General features: G+C 43.8%; 1 protein-coding gene across 2 annotated transcripts in view; it reads right to left on the bottom strand.

The window, feature by feature from the left end:
* Nucleotides 1–1,707: 1,707 nt before the first annotated feature.
* Nucleotides 1,708–27,892, bottom strand: part of rnf41 (ring finger protein 41) — a 34,155-nt gene continuing 7,970 nt past the window's right edge. The window contains exons 2-6 of one of the 2 annotated variants that reach the window (XM_078431269.1): nucleotides 19,096–19,229; nucleotides 15,080–15,351; nucleotides 13,911–14,046; nucleotides 10,964–11,067; nucleotides 1,708–7,745 (exon numbers count right to left, since the gene is read on the bottom strand). In XM_078431269.1, the coding sequence (XP_078287395.1) occupies nucleotides 7,391–7,745; nucleotides 10,964–11,067; nucleotides 13,911–14,046; nucleotides 15,080–15,351; nucleotides 19,096–19,185 (957 nt within the window). In that variant the 5' untranslated portion in view covers nucleotides 19,186–19,229 and the 3' untranslated portion in view covers nucleotides 1,708–7,390. The remainder of the gene's footprint in view (nucleotides 7,746–10,963; nucleotides 11,068–13,910; nucleotides 14,047–15,079; nucleotides 15,352–19,095; nucleotides 19,230–27,892) is intronic. The other variant, XM_078431270.1, reaches the window with a different exon arrangement.

The raw sequence follows: 27,892 nt of genomic DNA, 5'->3' as shown, positions 1-27,892 counted from the left end.
GAATTCTCTGCCTCAGAAGGCAGTGGAGGCCAATTCTCTGAATGCATTCAAGAGAGAGCTAGATAGAGCTCTTGAAGATAGCGGAGTCAGGTGGTATGGGGAGAAGGCAGGAACGGGGTACTGATTGAGAATGATCAGCCATGATCACATTGAATGTCGGTGCTGGCTCGAAGGGCCGAATGGCCTATTCCTGGACCTATTATCTATTGAGTCTGGGTTAAAACATGGTCGTAGAGTCGTAGACCAGGAGGAATCACAGAAGGGGAGCTGCGAGAGAGGCTGGTGCTGAACTCCCGTCAGAGAGGAGAACTTCTTCAAAGTAGACATGCCTTGAGGAGATTTCACAGTGATTTGTGTGGAGTGTAAAGAACATGAATGAAAGCAGAAAAGGAAAAACTACCCACTGGAACTGTTGAGATGCAGAATTCAACAGCCACCAAAATTAGGAATAAAGGAGGATATTGGAAATACTCAATGAAATGGATGCCATCTGTGGCGAGAGAAAATTTGAGTTAATGGAAGGACTTGCATGACAACTGACCAGTCTAACACAAATAAGAAAGGCTATTTGAAATAGTATCAAATCCAGAGGGCTACAATATGTCCAGATGGAAGAGATGCTCGAGCTTACATTGGAAGTGTAGGAGGTTGAAGATAAAAGTCAACTGGAAACTCACGGTCACTCTTACAGTCCGAATAGAGTTAATCCACAAAGTGATCAACCAAGCTGCATTTGATTTCTCCAGCGATCACATATACACCATATTGGAAGAACTACAAGTGAATCTCCGTGTCATCTGGGAGAACTATTTTGGACCATAGCTGTTGCAAAGGGGCGAGACAAAAGGTGTTTGCATCTCCTGCGATTGTATGGTCAAAAGTGCAGTGAAATGGGGAATGGTTGTGGAGAAGGAAAATTGAACCAGGAAGTCACATCTTTCAAAGTCTGAAAGGCACGGAAAGATGGTTTAGGTGGTGGAACCCTTGTTAAAGTTGGTGGAAATTACTGAGGGGCAATTCATTAAACATAGAGGCCGATGAGATTGAAGGCAAAAGTAAACTCATCACTTCTCCGGTTGAGATGATATAGTACAAGAAACACAGAGGGTATGTAGTTGAGTTCTCTCCAAGCCATGGTTAAGGGAAAGGAAATCACCTCAAGAGCACTGGTATGGAAAGTCTCATCAAAGCAGATTCAGAGAAACTCAGTAAATGCAATCAAATTCTTGCAGGGAGAAAGATGGAAGGAGGTGTAGTTAAGATAGCTGTAGGACTTTATGGTCATTTACCTACTCCAATATGAAGATGGGGAAGATTCAGATGTGGACCATGTTACAGTGAGAGCAGAGTAGAAATTGGCATTAAAAGGGATGAACTTTCCAACTGTGCAGTTGTAATAAACAGCGCCAATACAGTTATCAACTGTATCGTCAAGATAAGAGGCTTAAGTAGAACTGAAGCAGGGACTGTGCAGGAAGGAATTGCAGATGCTGGTTTAAACTGAAGATAGGCACAAAAAGCAGAGGCTGTTCCACATAACTTGCATAGATACAGCTTGGGAAAGTTCCCAGTTACACCTTGGATACGGACCAAGCGAGTTAAATAAAATTCAATGCCAGTACAAGCTCTGCATTTTCTGTTCTTATTTCAGATTTCTAGCTTTTTTGCTTTTCAATTGTCTCCTTGTTGCAAAAACTATTTTATAGCAGATAAAAAAAACAACGATTCTTATATTTGTTAGACCTTTATTTCAAGTACATTTCATAAATTATTAGGAGAGTTTGGACTCCCACATTGACTTCCATCTTTTGAATAATATTTAAAAATTGCAAAATGTGATTTGAACACAATTGTATTCTTTTAGTTGTTTCAGCGTAAAAGCCAACTCTTTGCTTGTTGCACGACAAGTTGTGTTTTCAACCACACACCAAAGCAAATTCTCTGGGGCAAATAGTTCTTGCAGCTGGAACGTGATATCATCTCCAACAAAATATGAAAAGCATCCACAGAACAAACCGTCTCAAGAGGAAGAGGAAAGAATTGCACAGGCATGTTTTTTGGAAAAAATTCTTTTGGTGGGAAAAGAATTGTGTATTCCTACCTCCACTTGTGAATTGTTTTGTGCAGATTTACATTGTTTGGCATACGGTAGACTTTACTGCCAGTCCCACCTTCAAATCATTCACTGATCACATTGTCAATAGGATTGGAGCACAATTCAAATAAAAGCACATGGCACCTAAAGGTGAAAGAGTTAAAGTAATTATAAAAGAAACAGGTCACAAAATGGATGCCTGCCGCTTTGCACATTGTAAAAATTGCTTAGCTAAGCAGAAAGGGGGCGAGCAGTCTAAACCTTGGGAAGTACAGCATGTACTTTTATTTTAAAAACTGACCTTTAGTTGGCTTTGCTAAAAAAAATAAGAAGAATAAGCTGAGATTGCTTTATTATGAAAAAAAAAGCTGACCTACTGATGACTTTTTAATACCTTCTATGGACATGGTCTTATTTCCTTTACTACCTTGTATGGGCACGATGTGAGTTGTGTCACATCATTCACTGATAAGATAAAGATATAACTAATCCGTTTTGTCCTTTGTTTTCTAGAGTGGGACACGAGGTGAGCTTTGGGTATCTGAAGACAACCAGTGCTGACCTCCCCACTCCCGCCTGGCGTAATAAAGACTTTACTGCTTTACCACTAACTTTGTTAAAGTTTGTTTTCTCTAGACAGACAACAATGCAACAAAGGTTCCAGCTTTGAGGCACCTTCAATGTCGACCATTAAATCACCAGTAACCAGTGGCAGTGAAGTTACCCTGAAGGCCCGCTTCTCTCCATTTTCTTTCAAAAACAGGGATTGCAAAAACAAGTTGCAGCAAAAGCAGCTTGCGCAGAATTCTGTAGTTTTGCACAGCATGCACTGATATTGGCAAAAATTGCATCAAAATTGCACAACAGCATTTAAGCAGACACATGGATAGGAAAGTGTAGAAGGGTGTGGACCAAATGCAGGCAAATGGGACGAGATTAGATGGGGCATCTTTGTCAGCATGGACAAGTTGGGCTGAAGGGCCAGTTTCCATGCCATATGACTCTAAGACACCAAACCATGTAATTCAGTAGAAGATCTGAAGCTTTGATCGAGGAATTCAAGCCTTTTCATCTCCAACCATTGATACAACCACCACTCACCAACTTTTCTTCCCATTCGTATGCGCAGAAATTAAATGACTCCCAATCACATCTATTGTGCAATTTAATTTGCAAATCCCAAATAAAGCTCAGCATCAATTTTTAATTAAATTAAAAAATTGCATCAGTTGGCATATTGTACCAAAAAAAAAAGCACAGTTATCTCGCTGGCCTCTTCGTATGTGGTTAATGCCACTGTGGCAAGAAGAAATGCAGGAACCTATAACAACATGTCGAAGGTATTTATTCACAAAATGCTGGAGTAACTCAGCAGGCCAGGCAGCATCTCAGGAGAGAAGGAATGGGTGACGTTTCGGGTCGAGACCCTTCCTCAGTCGGAGTAGATGCTGCCTGACCTGCTGAGTTACTCCAGCATTTTGCAAATAAATACCTTCGATTTGTACCAGCATCTGCAGTTATTTTCTTATATAACTACATGTCGGTACCTTACGCCATTTGTGCGCAGGTCAGCTGAAGAGGCCATACAAATTTCCATCATGCAAGTAACCCAAAATGAAAATATAATTGGCAGGCTGCACAAAGAGGCACATGAAAGATGCAAGGTGGAAGAAAAAGACAAGACACAAAATAAAAACCCAAATGCATACTATGGAGTTATTTCCAGATAATTTATATTTTTAAAAAAGTGTTTCGTTCATTAATACCAAGTGCCACAGCTTTTCAAAATACAACACAACTAATCAGCTACAGGTGACAATTCTGGACTTCAAACACTTCTCCAAGTCACAAAATAACTGGTGGACCCAAGAGGTTTACTTTAAAAAGGTGCACACACACAGACAGACAATACATATATATTTTTATAAAATTAAAACAAAGCATTGAATTGTTTTCCAGAGCAACAAAAAAAAAGTAACACTTCATACACGATTGCTCATTTTATCTTTTTTACTGCATGGAAACAGTTTCTAATACCATTTATCTTCCCAAGTACAGTATCTAATAGATAACCATTTATATCAACTACTGCATAACCAGCACCATACAGTCTTAAAGACTAATGGAATGGCCAAATTTTACTTTTGCATCACATCTAATTACTTTGATAAAATTTGGTTTAGATAAAGTTTCAAGTGTGGTTAGAGAGATTTACTCCCGTGTAACCAAACAATGAAATCTACTATTATTTTTTAAATGAATGATTTGAACACATGAATAAAAGATGATTAGATCGTTCCAAGAGAATGGCTAGGAGGAGGGCCCTACCCAGCCCCTCACACTGTGAATTAAAAACATCAGGCCTTTTGCTCCCGACCACTTTCCAGCTTAATGCACGCCGGCAAATCTAAACCCGCATGTCAAAATTTACAGAAATGCCCTCAAATCTAAAGAGCCCCACTGAAATCAAGCGCAGAAAAGCAAGTTGGCACTCCACCTTCGAGAAGACAGACAGAGATACTCTGGCATATTCCCAAGCGATGAAGTTGCAGGAATGCAAAATGCCACACATTCATCACAACAGAATCCCCCCTGTAGTCAAAATGAACACAAGCTTGTTATGAACAGCAATTCACACTGCCATAGTTTCCTTAAGGACGGATTTAATTCAAAAGGCCCTTGGCTGCAAAGCAAAAACACTGGAGCAAATACTGCAATTCTAGGCAGAGGATGTCCTGATGAGATTAAAGTAATACTTCTAGGTGCCAATTTTCTGCACAAAATGAACTGAGGCAGGGGGGGAGTCTTTCCTCTACCACAAGTTTCCAGCCCTCCCCAACACCCTCACCCAAAAAGAAAAACTAGCTTTACAGGGTTTTCCCCTCAGTCACAGTAGGCCAGAGTACCGAGCCAAAATTGGTCACGTGACATCTGACACATGATGCAAAGCTTCCAAATATAAGAGTCATTAAAACGACTTTTGCATGGCTTAAATTACCATGGAGAGGGAACAGAGAGAAAAAAACACTTGTAGAAATAGGACCCAAGGATGGGAAGACTGGTCAAGAATATGCAAAGCTCAGAAGCCGAACCATTCTTGTTACTGCAAACGTGTACACAAACCTGTATTTTAAACCATCCAATTTTATTTTTTTTCCCAAAAAAAAGTGCAGGATAAAGTATTTCTCTGCTAACTGAAACCCCCAAAATCAGACAAAAGCCAAGCTTCAAATTTTTTAATTTTTTTTAAAAAAAGGTTGAAAGAATTCTGGAAAGGTTATTTCACATCAGGTCTCAGTAGTCCATAACACAGTGGTAGATCCTTCAACAGAAGTCACAAACTTCCTCAGGTGTAACCACAAAGAATAGACAAGGGGGGTTTCCTTTCACCTTGTCTGAGCACTGAAAGTATTTAAATCCCGCAAGAAACTTAAGCCACCTAATTTTCACCCTCTTGGAACAAATGTAACATCTTATATGCATGATGCTCAAAAATGATATGCATTCAAGACTTGCACAATAGATTTGTCTGGAGGGACTTAAAGAGTAGTTCAGATCCATCAAGTCTAAAATCTACCCAGGAGTGAATCAATACCACACGGACTTATCGCCAAGTCCTGACAGAAGCTAAAAAGTGTTCCACATTTGTATGGTTCAGCTGGAAAACTAGGAGAGTTTGTGCATCAACTCTCTCAATCCTAATCTGTGGACAAAACAAATGGCAAGATTTATCTAAAAAAAAAACATACACAAATTCTAGCTAGAGTTTATTGGTTCACAGCACTTTTTCTTCTGCAATCACCCCCCCCCCCCCCTCCCCCACCCCAATTCCCAAAAGCAAAGTCAACTCAAAACACCATGTTGCAGACTTGTCCCCATCGACAATGGATCTGCTCATTCGTAGCTGCTTTGAATTAAATTTAACTTGGGGGAAACAAAGATAACCCCCCCCCCCCCCTGGAAGTCACTGTTAAATATAGTCCCTGTTTTAGGTACAGTCACCGACGTACTGGCACCCATTTCAGTCAGTGGGACTAAAGCCATGTCAAGTGAATATAATATTTGTTGTACACATTTTAAATTCAAGCTTTCAAAGCTACCTTCAGTCATATATATTTTTGGAATCCGATGCTAGCTCAGCTTTCATTCCAGCTTCGAGTCCTGCAGTCATACGCGCAATTTCTAATTACGTGATGAAGCGGCTGGGTAATTTACGCAGCTTGCATGAATATAGAGCATCACATATAGGCTCATTTAACCAGGTTTTTGTGTATTACTAGAAAGCCATCTCAATGGAGATGTTAAAGTCACAACTAAAATACTTTTGGGATTTTACAAAGTGTGAACGCTCATCCTTTTTTTGTCCTTTCCCTCCTGGATACACCTCACCCATTTTGGCCACGCTTTCACAGGAACCCATTTTAGATATTATTTGACTTCAGTTTTACAATTGGTTCAGTTAAGGCAAACTCAAAGGCAGGATTTAGGTTGAAGTAATTAAATTTGGCAGAGGTTAACATAAAAAAAAGGGACTGCAATTGGCTTGCCCTGTTAAAAAGTGTCAATTTTTACTTCTCTCTGCCTTGAAAATTAAAGAAGTCACACTTCACGTTATCAAGTTGTTTTCACGGACTAAACATCACTCTACACGTTGTCACTTGGATTTTTTGCATAAGTTTTTTTTATATCATGCCCGAGTATAGACACATTGCAGCAAATCAGCCTTTTAGATTGCTTTAGTGGATATTAAGCCATGTAGTGCATACAATATTAGCATCTATAGTTTGCCCATCAGGTCCGCTCTTACAGAAACCTCAGTAATTTATCCCTCAAAACCTTTCGGAAAGTTTTGCATTGTTCACTGAAACAGTGTCAACAACATCTACTACAATAAAAATATTGTCCATTAACATTTTCTACTTAAAACAAAAAAGGGGAAAAAGACCAAAGATATTAAACAGAGCACAACAAGCCACTGCAGGCACCACAAGTGTTAGGTTTCTTGTACGACATCTGGAATGGATTCAGATTTGTACTTTCTGCTTTTAAATCTTTGATGAATAAATATAAAAGGTTGGGACTAAGGTTCTGTGAGCTGTAAACTCATTCTTTAAGCGAGTTCTGGAGCCGCAAAGTTGGTAGTCAAACAATCCATAATGCAATTTGGCATTAAGCCTTTGTTCATGTTGAAGTTTGCTCCCCAAAGATAATCTGGAGGGCAAGGGCAAGTCTTGCGTTCTTCTCATGTTACAGACTTCAATTCAGAAGGAGGAAAAAAAAAGAACACAATTTGCTTTAAAAGATTTCCTCCACTCCGTGAGCGAAAATCATCACCAGACCAGGCTCCATGATCATGTCCTCTCCCATGTGCTGGTTCTCACAGGCCATCACCACCACAGCTTGCTTCCCTGGGATCCGTTTAGCTACATAGTTCTCGTAGAACCTGCGGTTCATTTGGCGAGTCTCTAGTGTGGCCAGGCCCTGAGGCCAGTTCCTCTCGTGTGCATTCTCGATGAGGTCATTGACTATAGACATTGGGCATCCGCTGTCAATGAGAGACCGCTTAATGACTGCTTGCAGGACTGCATCAGGGGTGGAGATCATGCCACCCCATCGGGTTACTCTAGCAGGTTGCAATGAATTGACCCACCTACAACACAGAAGATACCATTCACGTTTTATTAACAAAACAAGCAAACAAAAAAGGCATAAATCTACTAAAGCTCTGCAAGTCAGATAAATAATACAGGTTTCCTTTCCTCCTTGCACCTTCACATCCTCAAACATGTAGGAGGGTTGCATTCAAGAGTGCCTTTTTAAATATCTGGGATATAAACAAGTAGGAATGAGCAACAAATCAAACTGGAAAGCCCATAACCTTCAAATTACTGGCATTGAGCATTTAATAGGCATGCAAAGATTAGCTGTTGTAGGGTTTAATTGTCACGGAACTGACTGGGCAAAAAGGTACATATTTTTCCTGCAGTCACTAGATTTTACTACAAATATTTTTAGCAACATTTTTATTTATTTAAAAAGAGCATTTTATAAACGAGGAAAAATGTGAAAGAGAAAGAACAAATTTGCGTTTATATAGCGCCATTCACAACTTCTCCAGCCAATGAAGCACATTGTCATAGCATGGACCCGCTTGCAGGGGAAGAAATGCAGCCGCCATTTTGCGCGCAGAGGTAAAGTTATTCGATAACATTTCTTTTAAAGATTCATAGAACTGTTACAACACTGGCTGCCATCATCCGGGCTAATCAGCAGGTGAACATCAGTGACCCTCTCTCCCAGAGCACTGCAAATGTTCCCTTCCAAGTGCTCACCCAATTCCCCTCGAAGACTACAGATGAATCTGCTTCCACCACCCAGCCAAGTAGCGAATTCTAGATCAGTTACTCAGCTATGAAAACATTCTTCCACATCTCCCTTGCCCAATCACCAAATCTGTACCCTGCCATTCAACACTTCCACTAAAGGAAAGTTATTTGCAATGTCTGAACCCTCGATTATTTTGAGTCGGAATGTCTTCAGTTTGAAGAAGGGACCCAGCCCCAAACGTCACTTATCCGTGTTCTCCAGAGATGCTGCCTGACCCGCTGAGTTACTCCAGCACTTTATGTACTTAAGTGTTTGTTTTTTACCTTTGCTGCTCTCAAGGGGAATGAGTTCAGTCTATCTAGGCCTTTGTTTAACTTCCCAATTGAAAGGGCACATCAGATACATGCTTTTCGCTGTTGGTGCTTTGCTCAGGCAAGATAATCTGATTCCAGATCAGAACCAAAAACACAAATCTGACCATTATGTCCTCCTTTACTTGCCCCCTCCTCCCAACCCTAAAGCCTAGGATAAATCAGAAATTTTAATAATCTAAATTTTGTGATTCTCATTTGTTCCATTTTACTTTTTAATTAAACCTTTATGGATTAGCCCTCAGTTGAAATCACCACATAAAATATGCACTTAGGCTAAACAACTAATTCCTTCTCCATCTTGCCAAGGTAAAGCAAAACCAAGTGGCTACCAACTTGAGGCTTTACAAATATTCTGGATTCTGAAATAATTTTAATAATATTATACGGTCACATGAGTGTTCTAAAATAAGAACTTTTAGACTTTACGTTAGACTTGAGATGCCGCGTGGAAACAGGCCCTTCAGCCCACCTTGACCAGCAATCCTACGCACCAGGGACAATTTACCATTTTTACCGAAGCCAATTAACCTACAAACCTGTGCGTCTTTGGAATGCGGGAGGAGACCGGAGCACCCGGAGGAAACCCACATGGTCACGGCAAAGGTACAAATTTTGTACAGACAGCACCGGTAGTCAGGATCAAACCCAGTGCCTTGCACTGCTGCACCACCCACAAAGAACTTGCCACTGAATTTACTCTAACAACCTCTTGGAGTCATTAAGAAACTAGTTCAGTTTATTGTCACGTAACAGTGAGAATTGTGGTTGTAAGCCCTTCACAAATACTAAAGGGGCGGTTTAACCTTTAAGCTAACAAGAGCAAAAGCATCCAGGTCATTCATGCACATTCACCTTCAGAGCCACAGGCACAAGGTACATTGAAAAAACCTTTATACATTTATATAGCACCTTTATGATCCCTGGTCATACTAAGGCACTGTACGGTCAATAGTATTTTTTTTAAGGAGTGCAGTCACTGTTGTAATGGAGGAAACACAGGTGCCAATCAGACAGCAAAATTCCCACAAATGGCACATAAAAGAGTGAACAGATAATGTTGGCCACAGGGTCAATATTGGCCCTGGAACACCAGGATGTACCCCCCCCCCCCCCCCGCACCAAATACAGCTACGATACCTTCCGTGTAGGAAGGTACGGCAGATGCTGGTTTACACTAGAGGTAGGCACAAAATGCTGGAGTAATTCAGCGGGACAGGCAGCATTTCTGGAGAGAATGGGTGACATTTCAGGCAAAGACCCTTCTCGACCTGAAACGTCACCCATTCCTTCCCTCCAGAGGTGCTGCCTGTCCCACTGAATCACTCCAGCATTGTGTTTATCTATGGCACCTTCTCCTTTCTCCTGGAGGGACAGGTGGGTGCCCTGTTAAATGCCTCTTCCAAAAGACCATAAGCTCCGAAAGTCCTCCTTCAGTACTGTATTGATCGGTTGCCCAGACTCGATGGTCCAGTCTTGGCAAATTGCATTTAAGTAGCACTTTTCAGAACCTGGGTATGGCTTACAGCCAATGAAGTGTTGAATGCACTCACCGACATGGGAACAGATTTGCGCGCAGCACGATCTCACAAACGCAATGCAATGCGGGTCAGAATCTGATCTGATGATATTCAGAGGGATCAATATTGGCAAGTGGAGCAAGACCGGGTTCCATTCGTCTTCAAAACAGTTTCAAGGGATCTCTTGCATCCACCCATCTCCACCCGACAGATTCTGTCTCACCTGAAAAATTGCACCTCTAATTGTGCAGCACTGGAGTGTTAGTTTAGATTGAGCTGGTCCCTGCACCTTAAACTCAACTTAGAGACAAGGACGAGCCACCCAGGTTATTAGCCCATCTAGTCACTGCTTTATACATTATTATAGTGATATTAAGCAGCCCATTATCATCGTACCAACATCTCACATTTAATTCTCAGGCGAGTGTCTAATTGGAGCCCCTATTTCAGTACCTTAAAACCAGATAAAAGTTTCAGGACTAAATAACGACCTAGTGATAGAACAAAACACTTTTGAAATTGATTTAAGGCTCATATTGCTCACACATCTCAGGAGCAGCTGTGCTGGCAGCAGCAGAGGTCTGGAAATACTTGGTTATAGAATGGTGCAAGGCACAAGGAAAAGGACAAGAAACTGAACTGAAACGTACTCTAGGATCTCATTGTACTCAATGGTCTCCTCCAAGTTCTGTAGGTTTGGGTTTGCACTGCGGATAGCCCTCATGTACGCTTTCAAAAGTTGAATGTCTCGTTTCTGTAAAGCAAGGAAACACATACACACAGAGTTTGTCAATAGCCTACTTGCAGATGCTGACGGAGTTGCCGGGAACAGTCCCAGCTTATTCTTTCATTTTCTTTATTGGCTATGTTTTTCAAAAAGGACTGGCCGAAAACCTTTTTTTTAAAATGAGCATTGACAAGCGCGTGCGTAGAATTTTGAGCATGGAAATAGGTCTGATCGGTCTTTGCTGATGTTTAGACTTCACACAAGCCTCCCACTCTTATTTTATTTCCACCCCCCCATCTTTTTTTCTTTTTTCTCCCATGTTTATTTGATGTCCCGTTAAATATGCATTTTCTCTCTCAGCCGCAGTGTTAGCGACTAATATATCCTCAATGCTTTCCACATCAAGTGGGCAATGCTCAAGACTGATTGACAAATTCTTTTGAAGGCTGCTTCAATGTGAACTGCTCCTAATCTCAGCATACAGTAAACCCTTGTTATAACGGACCATAGGGGCGGGAAATGGTGTCCATTATTGCCGATTGTCCAATATAACAGAGTATGATTTTATCATTGTACAAGTAAGTAGTAGAAACAAACAATTGCAGTTGCTGGTTGATACACAAAAGGACACAGAGTGCTGGAGTAACTCAGCAGGTCAGGCAGCATCTCTGGAGAACATGGATAGGTGGTGTTTCAGGTCAAGACCCTTCATCAGACTCTCGGTCTGGAATCCAGGCGAATTGGCATCCGGGGAGAGGCGAAGATTGGCGGAGTCGATGGTCGCGGCCCGCGGGCATGGAGGTAGGGCAGGCACGGAGGTAGGGCAGGCACAGCTTGGAGGGGGCAGAGGAACCCGTGTGGGCCAGGTGGCAATAGTAGGTCCGACTTGGAAACGGCATGAGCCGGGGATGGCATGGGGCAGCCAGGGTGGTGGTGCCAGCTGGGGGCAGCCGTCAGCAGCTCGGGCCACCATAACCAATATCTGTTAGAAAGAGGTCTGTTAAAACGAGGGTTTATTGTAGCTATATACTTTCAGCCTGAGTGGAGACCATTATAAAATTCCTTTGTCAATCAAGCCTAATGATTGCACTGACATTAGCGACCACAATTTGTGCAAAATCATCTGCATCCAACTGTGCCACTGAGGTTTTGTTGAAGTAATTACCCTGGCTTTATTGGAATTAGTTACTGTCGTTTCTGACAGATGTTCTTTCCCCTCTTCTTTAAGTAGGCTTTCTGCTCGGAATACATCGGCTGTGTTGGTTCACTTTATTGTCATGTGTAGAGGCACAGTGAAAAGCCGCGAGTTGTGATCCCACCCACCTGCTCCACCCCACCGCCACTCACTGGCCGCACACATTCCCAACACCCCCCGCATCCCTTCAAAAGACGGCAGCTTGTTCCAAAATCAATCTGCACCAATATCAGGACTTTCTCCCAATTTCCATGCATTCGTTTCGTCAAGGTTGGGTGACGGCAATCGAGAAGGGTCACCCTTCCCTCACACATGAGTTCCAATGCAAAATATAGGTCCTTTACACCAGCCCAGCTGGGGTCTGAACGCGTGTCCTTCCGGGGCTGAATAATGGAGGACCATACAAGGCAATGCCATTCAACCCTGCAACCTCATCGGGTGGAATCAGACAGGGGACCTGCCCTTTCTACACGGGTCTTCAAGAGGCAGCTTGGAATGTACAGTCACGGTCAGTTCTAGCAGGTGCATTCATGCAAACTAATCCTTGCCCTTTGTAAATGATGGCCGGCATACCTGTAGTGCTGCACGAACGCTGGACTCAATGCAAGCCTGGAGTAAAATCATTATAAGAGCACGAGAGAGAATCTTGGGCTTCTCATTCTAATCACAAATATTTCCAACTGCGGTGGAGGACAGTCATTGGAACTTGACTTGAACTGGTTTATCAAGAGATGTAGTGCGCTGTGCATGGTTTACGGCACCCTCACTAACGAGAAGCCACATAAAGCTCCTTCACAAAGAGGCCGCCATGCTGCAAAGCATCTGCTGTTGATAATACTCCACCCTGCACGTCACAGGTCATTTATAACTCCCTCAATAGGAGAGCAACCACTTAAAACACATTGGCCATAACATTGCTCATTTGATCAGGTTTCTTGCTGAATTCCCAGTGATACCTCCCGAGGGAACTCGGTCTGACTGGTCAAGTTAGGCTGTGCACTGCCTGGGTTCGTCCTACACCACTGATGCAAAGTGCAATGGTGTCTTACAGCAGCCAACACTGGACAGCAAATACCACCTTGAACTGGAGTCTACTCGTATCGAGTTCACCCGTCCACCCACACACTACTGGGAATCATCACGAACGGCACAGAACTGCAGCCCTACATGTGGCTGGCTTAACCCGTTGATGGACCTTAATCTCACCAAGTCGCCAAATGACAATTTAATCTTCAAATGAACACCCACTAGGGCCCAAATTTTGGGTTATTGGGACGAGAAAAATAAAAGCATGCACAAGTTTGTTCCACGTGCGGTAACACAGATGAGCAAGCATAGCCCAAAACAAAGCATTGAGACACAAATGTGAAATTGGAACTATTTGCCTTTTACGTCTGTGCGTTTTGGTTGATCGAAGCAACTGCCCATTTTAAACATGGGTCATTCACATAGTGGTAACTATCTCAAAAGAGGTGGGGATGTGGTGCTATTTATACAGATAAAACTTCCTGGGAGCAGAAGAATAAAAAGAGGAAGGAAAAAGGAGGCAGTAATTCACACGGTAATCGAGGTCAGTCCTTGAGGTGCAAGATTGACGTCCACAATTTGGAAAATACAAGCCCTCGGGATAGTTCAGCCACAATCTCTCGTTGGCCACGTGGCATCAAGCACCCACCTGCTCTGCCAGCTGATGTTTGTGCTCTGCTGAAGACTTCTCCAGCTCCGCAATTTTCACCTGTTGCTGCAGCACCACAGTGCGAAGATGTTTGATACAGTTGTGGTTTGGCAGCTCATCTTTGGGCATTTCTAAGCTGAAAGGCGGTGAAAATAAAACTGGTCAAATAGCACAACAAGCTTATTTTTAAAGTGAACTATCTAGGTTCAAACCGAAGTTACATTTCTAATTGTGCTCATTTGAAAGGGCAGGGCACAGCATTGAGACAAGCCCCAGGCACTTCAGAGCCCCAGCTTCAAGCACAAGTGCAGCTTGCCATTTGCTTTGGTCCATTCCAAATTGAAGTGCATTTTATTAAATATTACATCCCATCCTATTACTGTAGACATAAAGAACATAACTTTGCAATTTTAGTTTCGAAAATGAAAACACCTACGACAGCTTCAAGACACAATGTGGCCAAAAACATCTTTCTTCTGAAGAGTTCTGCTCTGGAGTTTAACTTGGTCCCCTTTTCTATTGAAGGTGCACTTGCCCCACAGCTCCCAAGTTTCAGTCATCAAGAAGCCACTAGGTACTCCAGCACCATGTGTCCTTTTTGTTGGTAAACCAGCATCTGCAGTTCCTACCTGATCTCCCGGTTGCCAAACACTAATTCTCCTTCCCATTCCCACACTGACCTTTCTGTCCTGGGTCTCCTTCATTGTCAGTGAGGCTAAACGCTAATTGGAGGAACAGCGTCTCATATTTTGTTGAGCAGCTTACAGCCCAGTGGTATGAATATTGACTTCTCACTTCAGGTAGCCCCGGCATTCCCTCTCTCTCTCTCTCTCTCTCTCTATCCCTCCCCCACCCAAGTCCCACCAGCTTCTCATTTTCACCCGACAAACAGCTAACAATGGCCCGTTTCCTTTATCATCGTTACCTTTTGGCATATCATTCATTCATGTGTCTTTATCTCTCCACAGCGTCTACATCTCTCGTTTCCCTTATCCCGAACCAGTCTGAAGAAGGGTCTCGACTCGAAACGTCACCCATTCCTTCTCTTCAGAGATGCTGCCTGTCCCGTTGAGTTACTCCAGCTTTGTGTCTATCTGCAGTTCCTTGCTTCTACACCTTCACTGTCTGTACATCACATACTTTCAACACGACTCCAGAGCATAACTCACCCACATCCTTGTTCGCACGTCACGGGTCGCTTGGGATTGTGCTCGCAGTCGTTGAGGTGGGAGGTGAGCTGGTCGAGCCGCACCACAGCCGTGCAGCCGAAGCTGGCGTTGTCGCATGTGATCTGCAGTTTGGACAGCATGTTCCGCATGATGCGGGGAACGGGCCGCAGGTGGGCTAGAGTGACGACACTGCGATCCACCGGACACGTCTGCTGTTGGGAGAACCATTGGGTGATACAGGCATTGCAAAATGCATGCTCACAGTGTGGAGCCTGGGAGGAAGCAGAGGAGACAGCAAGTGAACCAACACTCCCTTATCATGTGTAGGAAAAAAACTGCAGATGCTGGTTTGAATCGAAGGTAGACAAAATGCTGGAGTAACTCAGCGGGTCAAGCAGCATCTCAGGAGAGAAGGAATGGCGGATGTTTCGGGTCGAGACCCTTCTTCAGTCTGAAGAAGGGTCTCGACCTGAAATGTCACCCATTCCTTCTCTCCCGAGATGCTGCCTGACCCGCTGAGTTACTCCAGCATTTTGTGATTCCCTTATCATGTACCTATACACTATAAGCGGCTCGATTGTAATCATGTACAGTCTTTCCACTGAAAAGCTTTTGTTGCATGCTAACCAGTCACTGTACCTCGGTACACGTGACAATAAACTAAACTGAAACAGAAAACAACACACACGGCAGCACAAGTCACTTGGAAATCTAATTTGCAGCGACCCAGTTTGAAAGCACTCAGGCTCTATTCAATAAAACTGACCCACTATCATAAATACATCTGCCTGTAGATCTGTGATGTGATCACGTGTGTAGGTTGCCTACACAGGAAGAAATGGAAGATATTTTACTTGTGCTGCCTCCCCAAACCAACTTTCTTCACAAGGTACGCAAATAACATCAGCCAGAGGAGAAAGCTCCTTTGATCAAATTCAAGGTTAAAGGGGAGAGAGCCTGCAGTGTTGTCAAGGAGCCAACTTTGAATGATGCAGTCAGCTTCCAAGTGCCAGAGTTCCACAGATGCCATTATAATCTTTTGAAAGGCAGGACATTATTAGGATTAAATCAATACACCACAGGAAAGTACATACCGATTTATATGGGAGAGGGGAGGAAGGGAGAGGGAAAATGGGCCCCATAAATAGACTAAACAGAAGAACCCGACTCTACCGAGCTCACTACTCACCTTTATGAAGCCAATTTCAGAATAGCTCACTTAGCATTGAGCCGGGTGAAAGTCTCAGATCATCACCCCTCAACCAGTCTAAAATCTAGAGCAGCAATTCGAAAGCTGGGATAAAACTGAAGAGCTCAAAAGCAAGTATGATTTTTCACTGAAGACAGATACAAAAAGCTGGAGTAACTCAGCGGGTCAGGCAGCATCTCTTGAGAAAAGGAATGTGACATTTCGGGTCGAGACCCTTCGTCAGACTGAGAAACAGGGAGGGGGACACTGGAGGTATGGGAAGGTACAGAACAAAGCAGAGCCCGGATCCATGACTCAGGAAAGGTAGAGCCCACAATGGTCCATTGTTGGCTGGAGACAAGGTGATAACGAAGGAATACCAATAGTGAAAGTAGCACGATTATTTTTTATTGCTGCATCAATTAGCCATGGGGGAGGGGGGAAGAGAGAGACGGGGACACCAAGTTTTCTACCTGGAAAGATTCAAAAGCTTCCTCTCTAATGGCTGGTCGTTCTCGCTTTTCGTCAGCCTGACATCACAATCTAGCTCTATTGCTTTTACATTAACCGCATTCTCTTAAAGCTGTACTTGTAACTAGAGTCGTTTATTTTCATGGCCGATCACGAGAACTACCCGATATCAATCCAAGTAACCCTGAATCAGAGTAACACAACTGCTACCTTGTTATTATATTAAATTCCTGTTGTTAATAAAAAGCCAATTCATGGCATGTAATGAATTTGGCTGACATACCATACCATATCATATCATATCATATCATATCATATCATATATATACGATGAGCGATTTTTGATGGACCTGTACTCATTGCAGTTTAGACGGATGAGGAGGGATCTCATTGAAACCCACCGAATAACAAGAACCCAAGATAGACTGGATGTGGAGAGGATGTTTCCAGTAAGTGGGAGAGTCCAGGACCAGAGGGCAGAGCCTCAGAATAAAAGGCCATACTTTTAGAGTGGAGATGAGGAGGAATTGCTTTAGCCAGAGGGTGGTGAATCTGTGAAATTCATTGTCTCTGACAGCAGTGGAGGCCAAGGCATTGGGTATTTTTAAAGCATAGATTGATAGATTCGTGATTGGTAAGGGCTTCAAATGTTATGGGCACAAGGCAGGAGAATAGGGTTAAGAGGGAAAGATAGATCAGCCATAATCGAATGGCGGAGCAGAGTTGATGGGCCGAATGGCTTAATTCTGCTCCTATGTCTTATGAACATCACAATCATTCCAAGAGTATACTTTCAAAAGCATTCTCATGGAGCACAGTGCAATATCCACCATCGCAGCACCAGTTCACACTGGGGGTGGGGGGGCTTTAGCACACTAAATTGCTCCCCACTGTCAGTGCTTCGTTCAACACCTTCCCATCAAGCTTATAAATTAAAATGCGAAACAAAATCCCACAAACTGCCTCTGACACCGGCCATCGGCCAGTGTTCTAATGGGTCAGCCAATGGAGAGGATTAATTTAGCATTCGCTGCTGAATGAGGGGAAAAATGGGGCAAGGGAGAAAAATAGACACAAGATTTCCCAAGATTAAACGGTCAAAATCAACACTGGATTATAAAATCTGGCACCATTTTTGACAAATTAAGAGCTCAATTTAAAAGGACAAAGCCTTGTGACCACACAGCCAACACTGGCCTTTCTCAATGAGGAGCAGTTCAGAGATGCAGTGGGGAAACAGGCCCTTCGGCCCACCGGGTCCACGCCGACCAGTGATCTCCATACACGGGCACTATCCTACACACTAGGGACAATTTACAATTATACCAAGTCAATTAGCCTACAAACCAGAGCACCCATAGAAAGCCCACGCAGGTCACGAAAAGAACGTACAAACCCCACATACACAGCACCCGTAGTCAGGATGGAACCCAGGTCTCTGGTGCTGTGAGGCAGCAACTCTACCGCTGCGCCACCGTGCTGTCCTTTTATTGGTGGATTTATTGATATCAGGAGAGTTAACAGCACAGGCTATCCAATGCAACAAATATGTACTGCTCATAGATTTAAAGGGCTCGAGATTGGAATAATCCTGGCTTACGGTCACCTCTCGAGTTGCCAGAGACATTCCTAGTTTACAGGACTCAGCGCACCACTCTCACCCATCCAGGGTGCCCCCTTATTTCTAATGACATCGCGACCGCCACTATATTCAACTGCGACATTCAACAAAGTTGCATTGTAATGGTCGACATGGATAAACCATGAATAATGATCCAATGCTCTAGTTTTAACAGAGAGCCTGTGCTTTAAAAGTTAACTTTCCTTCTCTGTTCCAAACCCGGCCGAGGGGGTCGAAAAACCGATTGATTTTTTGGCAGCTTTCTGCAATGTTGCACAGAGCCCTCGATTTCTATTTAAAACTTCCTCTGCTCAGCCAAGAGATCGTATGTGGCTGTGCAACACTGAGAGCATCCCCTATCCCCTGACGATGCAGATTTCTGACGCAGCACAGCTGCAGTCATTCAGATTCTGCATCAATAGATCACACCGAGCCAGAAGGTTTGGACAGCCCTTCCCCGTTACAGTTTACACTCAAACAACCTCTCACTCCCCCCCCCCCCCACCCCCCACCCCGAACAGAAATTAAATCAGACGCAAGCACAAGTAGCCCGATTTGTTGCAGCGGTGTTCTCCAAACTTTAACATGCAAGATTCACAGGAGTGTTATTTAGTGCCTTAAGCATCGGACTCCGTTGCAAGGTGTTTCACAGCTGAGCAGTGTGCCAAGGCTAGATCTTTAGACTATTTGAGAGACCAACTCCACCACGACAACCAAACAGTTGTGTTTACTCACCTGCACAGGTTCTTCCAAAACTCCACTACAAATTGGGCAAATCAAATCTTCATCCACCTCACCCTGAAACCGGTTGACATCGTACCCCATGGCTCATACTGCAACGGGCTCAGGACGTTCTGGTGAAAGAAAAACTGCAAGACGGTGCTTACTTACAATAAGTTTCACCACTTGGCATTTTTTTTTTAACTTTCAAAAACTGAGGTACACGAAACACATTAAAATTCTCACTCCTGGTATGTTAATACATTGTTGAACTGAGAGGTTTTTAAAAAAAATAAGAGGACTTAGAGAGGAAATTATTTTTACTGCATTCAATAACGGAACTCGGTCACATTTCACCCCGTCTTTTAAGCCATGAACCCCAAATCCAAGCACATCCAACGTTGCTTGTTCCCGTACTTTCCTATTCCACATCACCCCAACTAAAGATTTGCACTCCTGCTGCCCTTGAAGCTCAGCCCGGGCTCCCGGTATCCAATAATCCGCACGCGCTGCATCTTACCATTTCCGAAGACTCTTTTCGTCAATTTTGTTTGCATACAGAGCTCCTGTCAAAAGCAAACCTCGCAGTGTCGTTGAAAGCTCAGCGACTCAACGCTAATCAGCCCAAGCAAAACAGGGTCAAAGAAAGACAGCAGGATGCTGCTTTTCTGCAGCAAGCTGCACGGCGGCAGTTACGTCGTCATTAAAAATAATGGATATGTCCTAGGCTGGAAGCAAGCCAAAGGCTGGAGAGGAATTGAGGCAAAGTAAACATCCCTTGCTCGTCAAATTGCTGCAAGAGCCTCACTGCTCCTCTATTCCAGTCACCAAACCCCTGCCTTCTGATGTATACTTGTACACTAAAGTGGTCAGCAACCAAAAGGGTGAATTCCACTGGCATCATCTCTCCGGAGGTCACAAAGATAAACAACGAGAAAATAGCCCCCATGCGTCATCACCTCTATGGCTGTACTTGGGAAAGTCATTACAAGAGCATTAGTGGAACAGACCACAGGCCTTATCCACGCTCAGTACTCAAGTTTATTTGTGCCACACAATGCTTTTTCTTTAAAAATGGTGTCAACAAGCCTTAAACAACATCTACTGTAAAATTTGAAACATTGGAACTATAGGTAGACGGAGAGTTTCTCCTCCTTCAGAAACAAGCTTTATAAGGGTATGGACGAGAAGATCAAACTTAACTGTGATGCATAACAAATGCCATGCAGTCTCCACACCCTTTACATAGCAGCGAGAAGTTTGGTACTGTTGGAGGGGTCAGTTTTCAAACGACACACGGCAGGCAGCCTGGTTGCCACTACCAATATATTGTTATCAGGCAGCTGAATCATCCTACACATCCAGAGAGCAGTGCTAAACTACTATCTACCTCCGGCAGCGGCAGCGTCTTTGCCCGCCCCGAATCGCGGGGCTTGGGTCGGCCCGCCGCGGACCTTTCACCGTCCGGCGCGGCCTGGAATAGGACGCGGGATTTTCTCTGCCCGGCGGGGGCTTCAATGTCAGGAGCCACGACCACCACGACGTGGCAAGTTCAACAGCCTGACCGCGGGAGAAGACGGCAGGGGAAGAGAAAAGACATTCTGGCCTTCCATCACAGTGAGGAGGTGACTGGAGGAGACTCACTGTGTTGGATGTTTCTTTTTGTTTGGTGTTGGTTTATGATTGTGTGTGTTATTGCATATTTTTATTGCTTATTTTTATTAGTCTTATTGTTGGACTGTGGGTAATCTTTCATTTCACTGCACATTTATGTGTATGTGACAAATAAATTTACTATTGACGACCCTCAGACTATCCTTGATCAGACTTTGTTGGCTTTACCTTGCACTAAACGTTATTCCCTTATCATGCATCATCTATACACTGTAAAAGGCTCGATTGTAATAAATATATTGTCTTTCTGCTGACTGTTTAGCACGCAACAAGTTCACCGAAAAGATGAAAAAAAAAGCAAAGTGCTAAAGTAACTCAGCAGGTCAGACAGCATCTCAAGAACGTGAATGGGTAACGTTTCGGGTAAGAACCCTTCTTCAGTGTGAAGGGTCCCAACCGAAATTGTCACCCATCCATGTTCTCCAGTGATGCTGCCTAATCCGCTGAGTCACTTTGCGCCTTTTTCGGTAAGCCAGCATCTGCAGTTTCTCTATCCAATACACCTCACAGCCAACGAAGTCCCTTTGAAATGTAGCCAGGATGTTTGGCACCCAAGTTCCACACAGCAAGATCCCATGGGTTGCAATGTGAAGTTGACCAAATAGCCCGCTTCAGAAAGATTACAGTGGAACAAATCGTCCGGGACACCAGAATAACACCATTGCTCTTCAAAGCAGCAGAGAGGGGGGTCTTTAATGTCTTCATGACAGTCTAGTACGCTTTCAGCTCTGACTGGAGTGTCACTAGTGTTTTTATATCTATATCAAAAATCTTCTAACCCACCACTCTATCTCCAGGTCCCTCAGGTCGGCCGACATGGGGCTACTGACTATCCCGCAGTCTAGGCTTAAGCTCAGGGGTGACCGCGCTTTTGCGGTTGCAGCTCCTAGACTGTGGAACAGCATCCCTCTCCCCATCAGAACTTCCCCCTCCATCGACTCCTTTACGTCCAGGCTCAGAACCTATTTCTACTCCCTAGCCTTTGAGGCCCTCTGAGGGGGCACTGTGAACTGTTTATGTATGTGCTGTTATGTTTGTGTGCCATTGTGTGTTCGTTCTTAGTACCTGAACTGATGTACAGCACTTTGGTCAACGTGGGTTGTTTTTAAATGTGCTATACAAATAAAATTGACTTGACTTATGCTGAAGTGACCAGAATGAGGCAAGCACAGAGCCTGCAGAGGACCAGCTCAAAAGATTTCACCAGCTCACAACTCCAGATTTAATTAATTTGGGGTGAATCTCAGAATCTTATTGCACAGATGGTTATCATTCCATAAATTGCATCAATGTTGCAGCTTAGAAGACCCTTCCAGCTAGTTAATCTCATAATCACATATAACCCTGTATTTATTTCCAATTGCTTTCCTCAAAGCTCCTTTGGAACCTGCTCTCACTGTCCGCTCAGATAGCAATCACTGCATTAAAAGACATTTTGCAGTTCCTTTGCCAAATATTTTCAATTTGCATCCCCAGTGGGAACTACCTTCAGACAGTTTCAACCCAAAACCTCACCCATTCCTTCTCTCCAGAGATGCTGCCTAACCCGCTGAGCTACTCCAGCACTTTGTGTCCATCTTCAGACTTCTTCTCTTGCCACACTTCACCCTGCCTCTCCTCTCTTCCATCTCTCTTCTCCCCCACAATCAGTCTGTAGGGTCTCGACCCAAAACCACGTTCTTTGGGGATGCTGCCTGCCTGACCCAGAGTTGCTCCAGCACTTTGTGCCCTTGTGTATTAACCAGTATTTGCAGTTCCTTGTTTGTACAACCCTTTAAAACTCCCCTTAGCATATCTGCTCCAAGGAGAATTTCCCTCCATTTTAATCTGTCAACCAACTGGAACCAAGAGAATCACCAGCAGCCTGGCAAAAGCACCTTGCCTTTCACATCAGCACCCCCCACCCCGACCCTGTACACACGACATAAACCCTTGCTGTTCCGTTGTGCCTTTTGCAACATCCCAAAGCACTTTACTGTGGTGATCAGCTTGCATTGGCTGCAGTACAAGATAGCAGCCAGTCTGCAGAAAAATAAAATGTGAGCAATTGGCGAGTATTTTTGCCTGGTGTCTAGGCAACACAGTCAAAAAGAGTCATCCTTGGTCTCGGTCCCAGGAGGCAGGAACATTAAAGACGAAAAGATGCAAACAGCTGACATGATCTGCACGAGTGAAAAATAAATAACCATGTGAATCAGCACTGCAGCAAGCATGCAATATTCTCAGGAGATATGCCCATTCCTAGATTCTCTACAACCAAAATATTTGGTTCCCTGCTCGAAAGCAAAAGGAGACGAATCCCCACTTTTCACAAGCAAGAACCGTGGATAAAAAACTCCGGGGTGGAAAGGACCAACACAAATAGACAATAGGTGCAGGAGGAGGCCATTCGGCCCTTCGAGCCAGCACCGCCATTCAATGTGATCATGGCTGATCATTCTCAATCAGTACCCCGTTCCTGCCTTCTCCCCATACCCCCCGACTCCGCTATCCTTAAGAGCTCTATCTAGCTCTCTCTTGAATGCATTCAGAGAATTGGCCTCCACTGCCTTCTGAGGCAGAGAATTCCACAGATTCACAACTCTCTGACTGAAAACGTTTTTCCTCATCTCAGTTCTAAATGGCCTACCCCTTATTCTTAAACTGTGGCCCCTTGTTCTGGACTCCCCCAACATTGGGAACATGTTTCCTGCCTCTAACGTGTCCAACCCCTTAATAATCTTATACGTTTCGATAAGATCTCCTCTCATCCTTCTAAATTCCAATGTATACGAGCCTAGTCGCTCCAGTCTTTCAACATATGACAGTCCCGCCATTCCGGGAATTAACCTAGTAAACCTACGCTGCACACCCTCAATAGCAAGAATATCCTTCCTCAAATTTGGAGACCAAAACTGCACACAGTACTCCAGGTGCAGTCTCACTAGGGCCCTGTACAACTGCAGAAGGACCTCTTTGCTCCTATACTCAACTCCTCTTGTTATGAAGGTCAACATTCCATTGGCTTTCTTCACTGCCTGCTGTACCTGCATGCTTCCTTTCAGTGACTGATGCACTAGGACACCAAGAGATCTCGTTGTACGTCCCCTTTTCCCAACTTCCTAATAGACGGGGAAAGAGTCCAAGGATCAGATTATTTGTAATCCGTTTAAACCTTTATATTTCTGCACATTAGCATATTTTCCTCCTTAATCTTTAAAGATATTGCACAACATTTCAGAACTCTCGGCTCCGAGTGACAAATTACCAGTGTTCTTGTCAAAGATAAGATGCAAAGCTACAAGAATAGCCTGACTGAATCATTCTCCTCGCCCCACACACACCACTCCAAAATAAAAATGGGGTCAGGCCACAGGCGAATTGAACCTACAGACTATGTCTCATCAACCCAGGCGCAAATTTTGACTCAGAACAAGTGTGAGAGTGAAAGTGAACATTTGTACATTAGTTCAAACAGCAACGTTCACTACTCCGCCATCGGTAAATGACCAGTGCCTTGTCCTTGCTTAGCACACACTCCAGTCACATCCGCCACATGGATTTATTTTAAAAAATCATCTACACGTATCTTCTTTCTCTACATTAACCTCAGGAAGACCCGAATATTGATGCTCATCAGTTACAGACAGACGAGCTCTTTGCCTTCTCCTTATTTGGTGACATTTATTCCCTCCGTTCACCTTCCTCCTGCTTGTGTTTCCTGCAATGTGGCACTACCTCCTCGTGACAGTCTGAAGAATGGTCTCGACCAGAAACGTCACCCATTCCTTCTCTCCAGAGATGCTGCCTGCCCCGCTGAGTTACTCTAGCATTTTGTCTCTATCTTCGGTTTAAACCAGCATCTGCAGTTCCTTCCTACAGACCTCTCTCCTGCCCTCCACCAAGCAAGCCTTGATCAGATAGTCTTACAGTGCAGAAACGGCCCAACTTGCCCCTGCCAATCAAGAAACCCCATCTTAGCTAGTCCTATTCGTGCATATCCCTTCAAAATTTTCCTTTCCATGTACCTGTCCAAAGTCTTTTAAATGCTGACATGCCTCAACCATCACCTCTGGCAGCTCATTCCATATACCCCCACCCTTTCAGTGAAAAGGTTGCCCCTCAGGTACCTATTAAATCGTGCCCCTCCCATATAGAGCATAGAACAGTCATCATGCTTGAGATTTTGCCCAAATGTTTAAAATAATTTCTCCCCATAAAAATGAAAAATCATTTTGGAAATACTCAGCTGGACAAAGGGTCTTTGAAGTGATACAGAACAATTTCTCTTTCCACAGTTGCAGCCTAATATGCCGAGTGTTTATGTTTTCCATTCTATGCCTTAAAAGGCAATTTTAAGTCCCTATGGCAAAAAAAATAGCAACCAAAAGGTGATTCCTTCAAACCAGCACCGTAAACCTACACACCCAAATCCCAATGTTTGTCCACATTCAAAAGCTTATTTTAAATCAGTGGATACAGTTACACGTAGGCAATGCAAACAAGCTGTAACATGCACTTTCATTATTCCTTTAACTTTCTAAAGAAATAATATATCTCCTTATCTACAAACCATCAACAATTTTGAACACTATTCCTTCAAGTGCTATCTCCAAATCATTGATAATGCCCCAGAAGTAAGCAAGACTTTCCAGTTTCTTTGAAAATTTGGGATGTTTATTCACCCCCCCCCCCAAACAAAATCCAGTTTAGTTTATCGTCACGTGTACCGAGCGAGGTACAGTGAAAAAGCTTTTGTTGTCTGCCATCTATTTCCCTATTCTAACAGCTTTAACTCCAAGAATTTCCAAAGTGTTATCTGCCACCACACACACCATCCTCACCCCACCACCCCAAACTCAAACATTCCCTCAAAAAAGGATTCAATGTTTCAAGCATCAACAGCCAACTGCAATCGTCAAGAACCTTGAACTGAATGCCCTTGCTGACCTAGAGATTCATCTTTAAAAAAATCTGAAACCACACATACCTGATGATACTGGAGTTTCATATTACCACCACCTCATGGCCCCTCCACTGTTTACGAGGCACACAATATCTGGAAGATCACAGCCATCATTTTCAATCCCCTGCACAAACTCTGTTACATATTCCTCAACTCCACTTGAGTCCAAATGTGTCCATTGCCTTCTCTCACCTTGCCCATCTTCTCAGATTAAACGTAAAGAAGCCTCAGGTCAATTGTGTTCAGGCCAGTCATTCTGCCACCAAACCATCCATGCCCACCAAAAAAAGGCTACCCAAAGGAATTTTACTTCCCAGTACTTGAACCTCAAGTTGATGAGCGAGGAGATATAACACACTGACTACGGGTGCCGTCTGTACGGAGTTTCCCTGTGATCATGTGGGTTTTCTCCAGGTGCTCCAGTTTCCCCCCACACCCCAAAGACTTGCAGGTTTGTAGGTTAGTTGGCTTCTGTAAAATTGCTCCTAGTGTGTAGGATAGAACTAATGTACAGGTGATCGCTGGTCAGCATAGACTCGGTGGGCCAGAGGGCCTGTTTCCATGCTGTGTCTTTAAACTGCATTGGGATGGAATAATAAAATCTGGAAGCAACAAAAAGCAGAGAATTCCAGCAGCAACTGAGCCATGGTAGGGCTGGAGTTAGTGATATAAAAATCAGGCAGCCCTGGGGATAGTGCACTGAAGCTCAATAGACAATAGGTGCAGGAGTAGGCCATTCGGCCCTTCGAGCCAGCACCACCATTCAATGTGATCATGGCTGATCATTCTCAATCAGTACCCCATTCCTGCTTTCTCCCCATACCCACTGACTCCGCTATCCTTAAGAGCTCTATCTAGCTCTGTCTTGAATGTATTCAGAGAATTGGCCTCCACTGCCCTCTGAGGCAGAGAATTCCACAGATTCACAACTCTCTGACTGAAAAAGTTTTTCCTCATCTCTGTTCTAAATGGCCTACCCCTTATTCTTAAACTGTGGCCCCTGGTTCTGGACTCCCCCAACATTGGGAACATGTTTCCTGCCTCTAACGTGACCAACTCCTTAATAATCTTATACGTTTCGATAAGATCCCCTCTCATCCTTCTAAATTCCAGTGTATATGAGCCTAGTCGCTCCAGTCTTTCAACATATGACAGTCCCGCCATTCCGGGAATTAACCTAGTAAACCTACGCTGCACGCCCTCAATAGCAAGAGTATCCTTCCTCAAATCTGGAGACCAAAACTGCACACAGTACTCCAGGTGCGGTCTCACTAGGGCCCTGTACAACTGCAGAAGGACCTCTTTGCTCCTATACTCAACTCCTCTTGTTATGAAGGCCAACATTCCATTGGCTTTCTTCACTGCCTGCTGTACCTGCATGCTTCCTTAGATCACGTTGTACGTCCCCTTTTCCTAACTTGACACCATTCAGATAATAATCTGCCTTCCTATTCTTACCACCAAAGTGGATAACCTCACACTTATCCACATTAAACTGCATCTGCCAAGCATCCGCCCACTCACACAACCTGTCCAAGTCACCCTGCAACCTCATAGCATCTTCCTCACAGTTCACACTGCCACCCAACTTTGTATCATCTGCAAATTTGCTAATGGTATTTTTAATCCCTTCATCCGAGTCATTGATGTATATTGTAAATAGCTGCGGTCCCAACACCAAGCCTTGCGGTACCCCACTAGTCACTGCCTGCCATTCTGAAAGGGACCCATTTATCCCCACTCTACTTTCTGTCTGTCAACCAATTTTCTATCCATGTCAGTACCCTATCTCCAATACCATGCGCTCTAATTTTGCACCAATCTCCTATGTGGGACCTTGTCGAAGGCTTTCTGAAAGTCGAGGTACACCACATCCACCGGCTCTCCCCTGTCAATTTTCCTAGTTACATCCTCAAAAAATTCCAGAAGATTAGTCAAGCATGATTTCCCCTTCGTAAATCCATGCTGACTCGGAACGATCCTGTTGCTGCTATCCAAATGCTCCACAAGCTCATCGTAAATCAGATTAGAGGCTGCAGCACAGTTTAGTTTCATCACTAGTATATTATACCCATCAAGCTGCTTCTTTCTATTAACAACAAGCACCATTTTATGCAATATCCACTCCTTTTATTGTTCCAGTTCCACACAACAAGCTTTTTCCATTTAATATCAGTGCCAAATTAAGCTACC

The sequence above is a fragment of the Rhinoraja longicauda genome, chromosome 42, assembly GCF_053455715.1.
Source record: "Rhinoraja longicauda isolate Sanriku21f chromosome 42, sRhiLon1.1, whole genome shotgun sequence".
NCBI classification, from domain to species: domain Eukaryota; kingdom Metazoa; phylum Chordata; class Chondrichthyes; order Rajiformes; family Arhynchobatidae; genus Rhinoraja; species Rhinoraja longicauda.
This window is presented reverse-complemented; position numbering and strand designations above follow the sequence as displayed.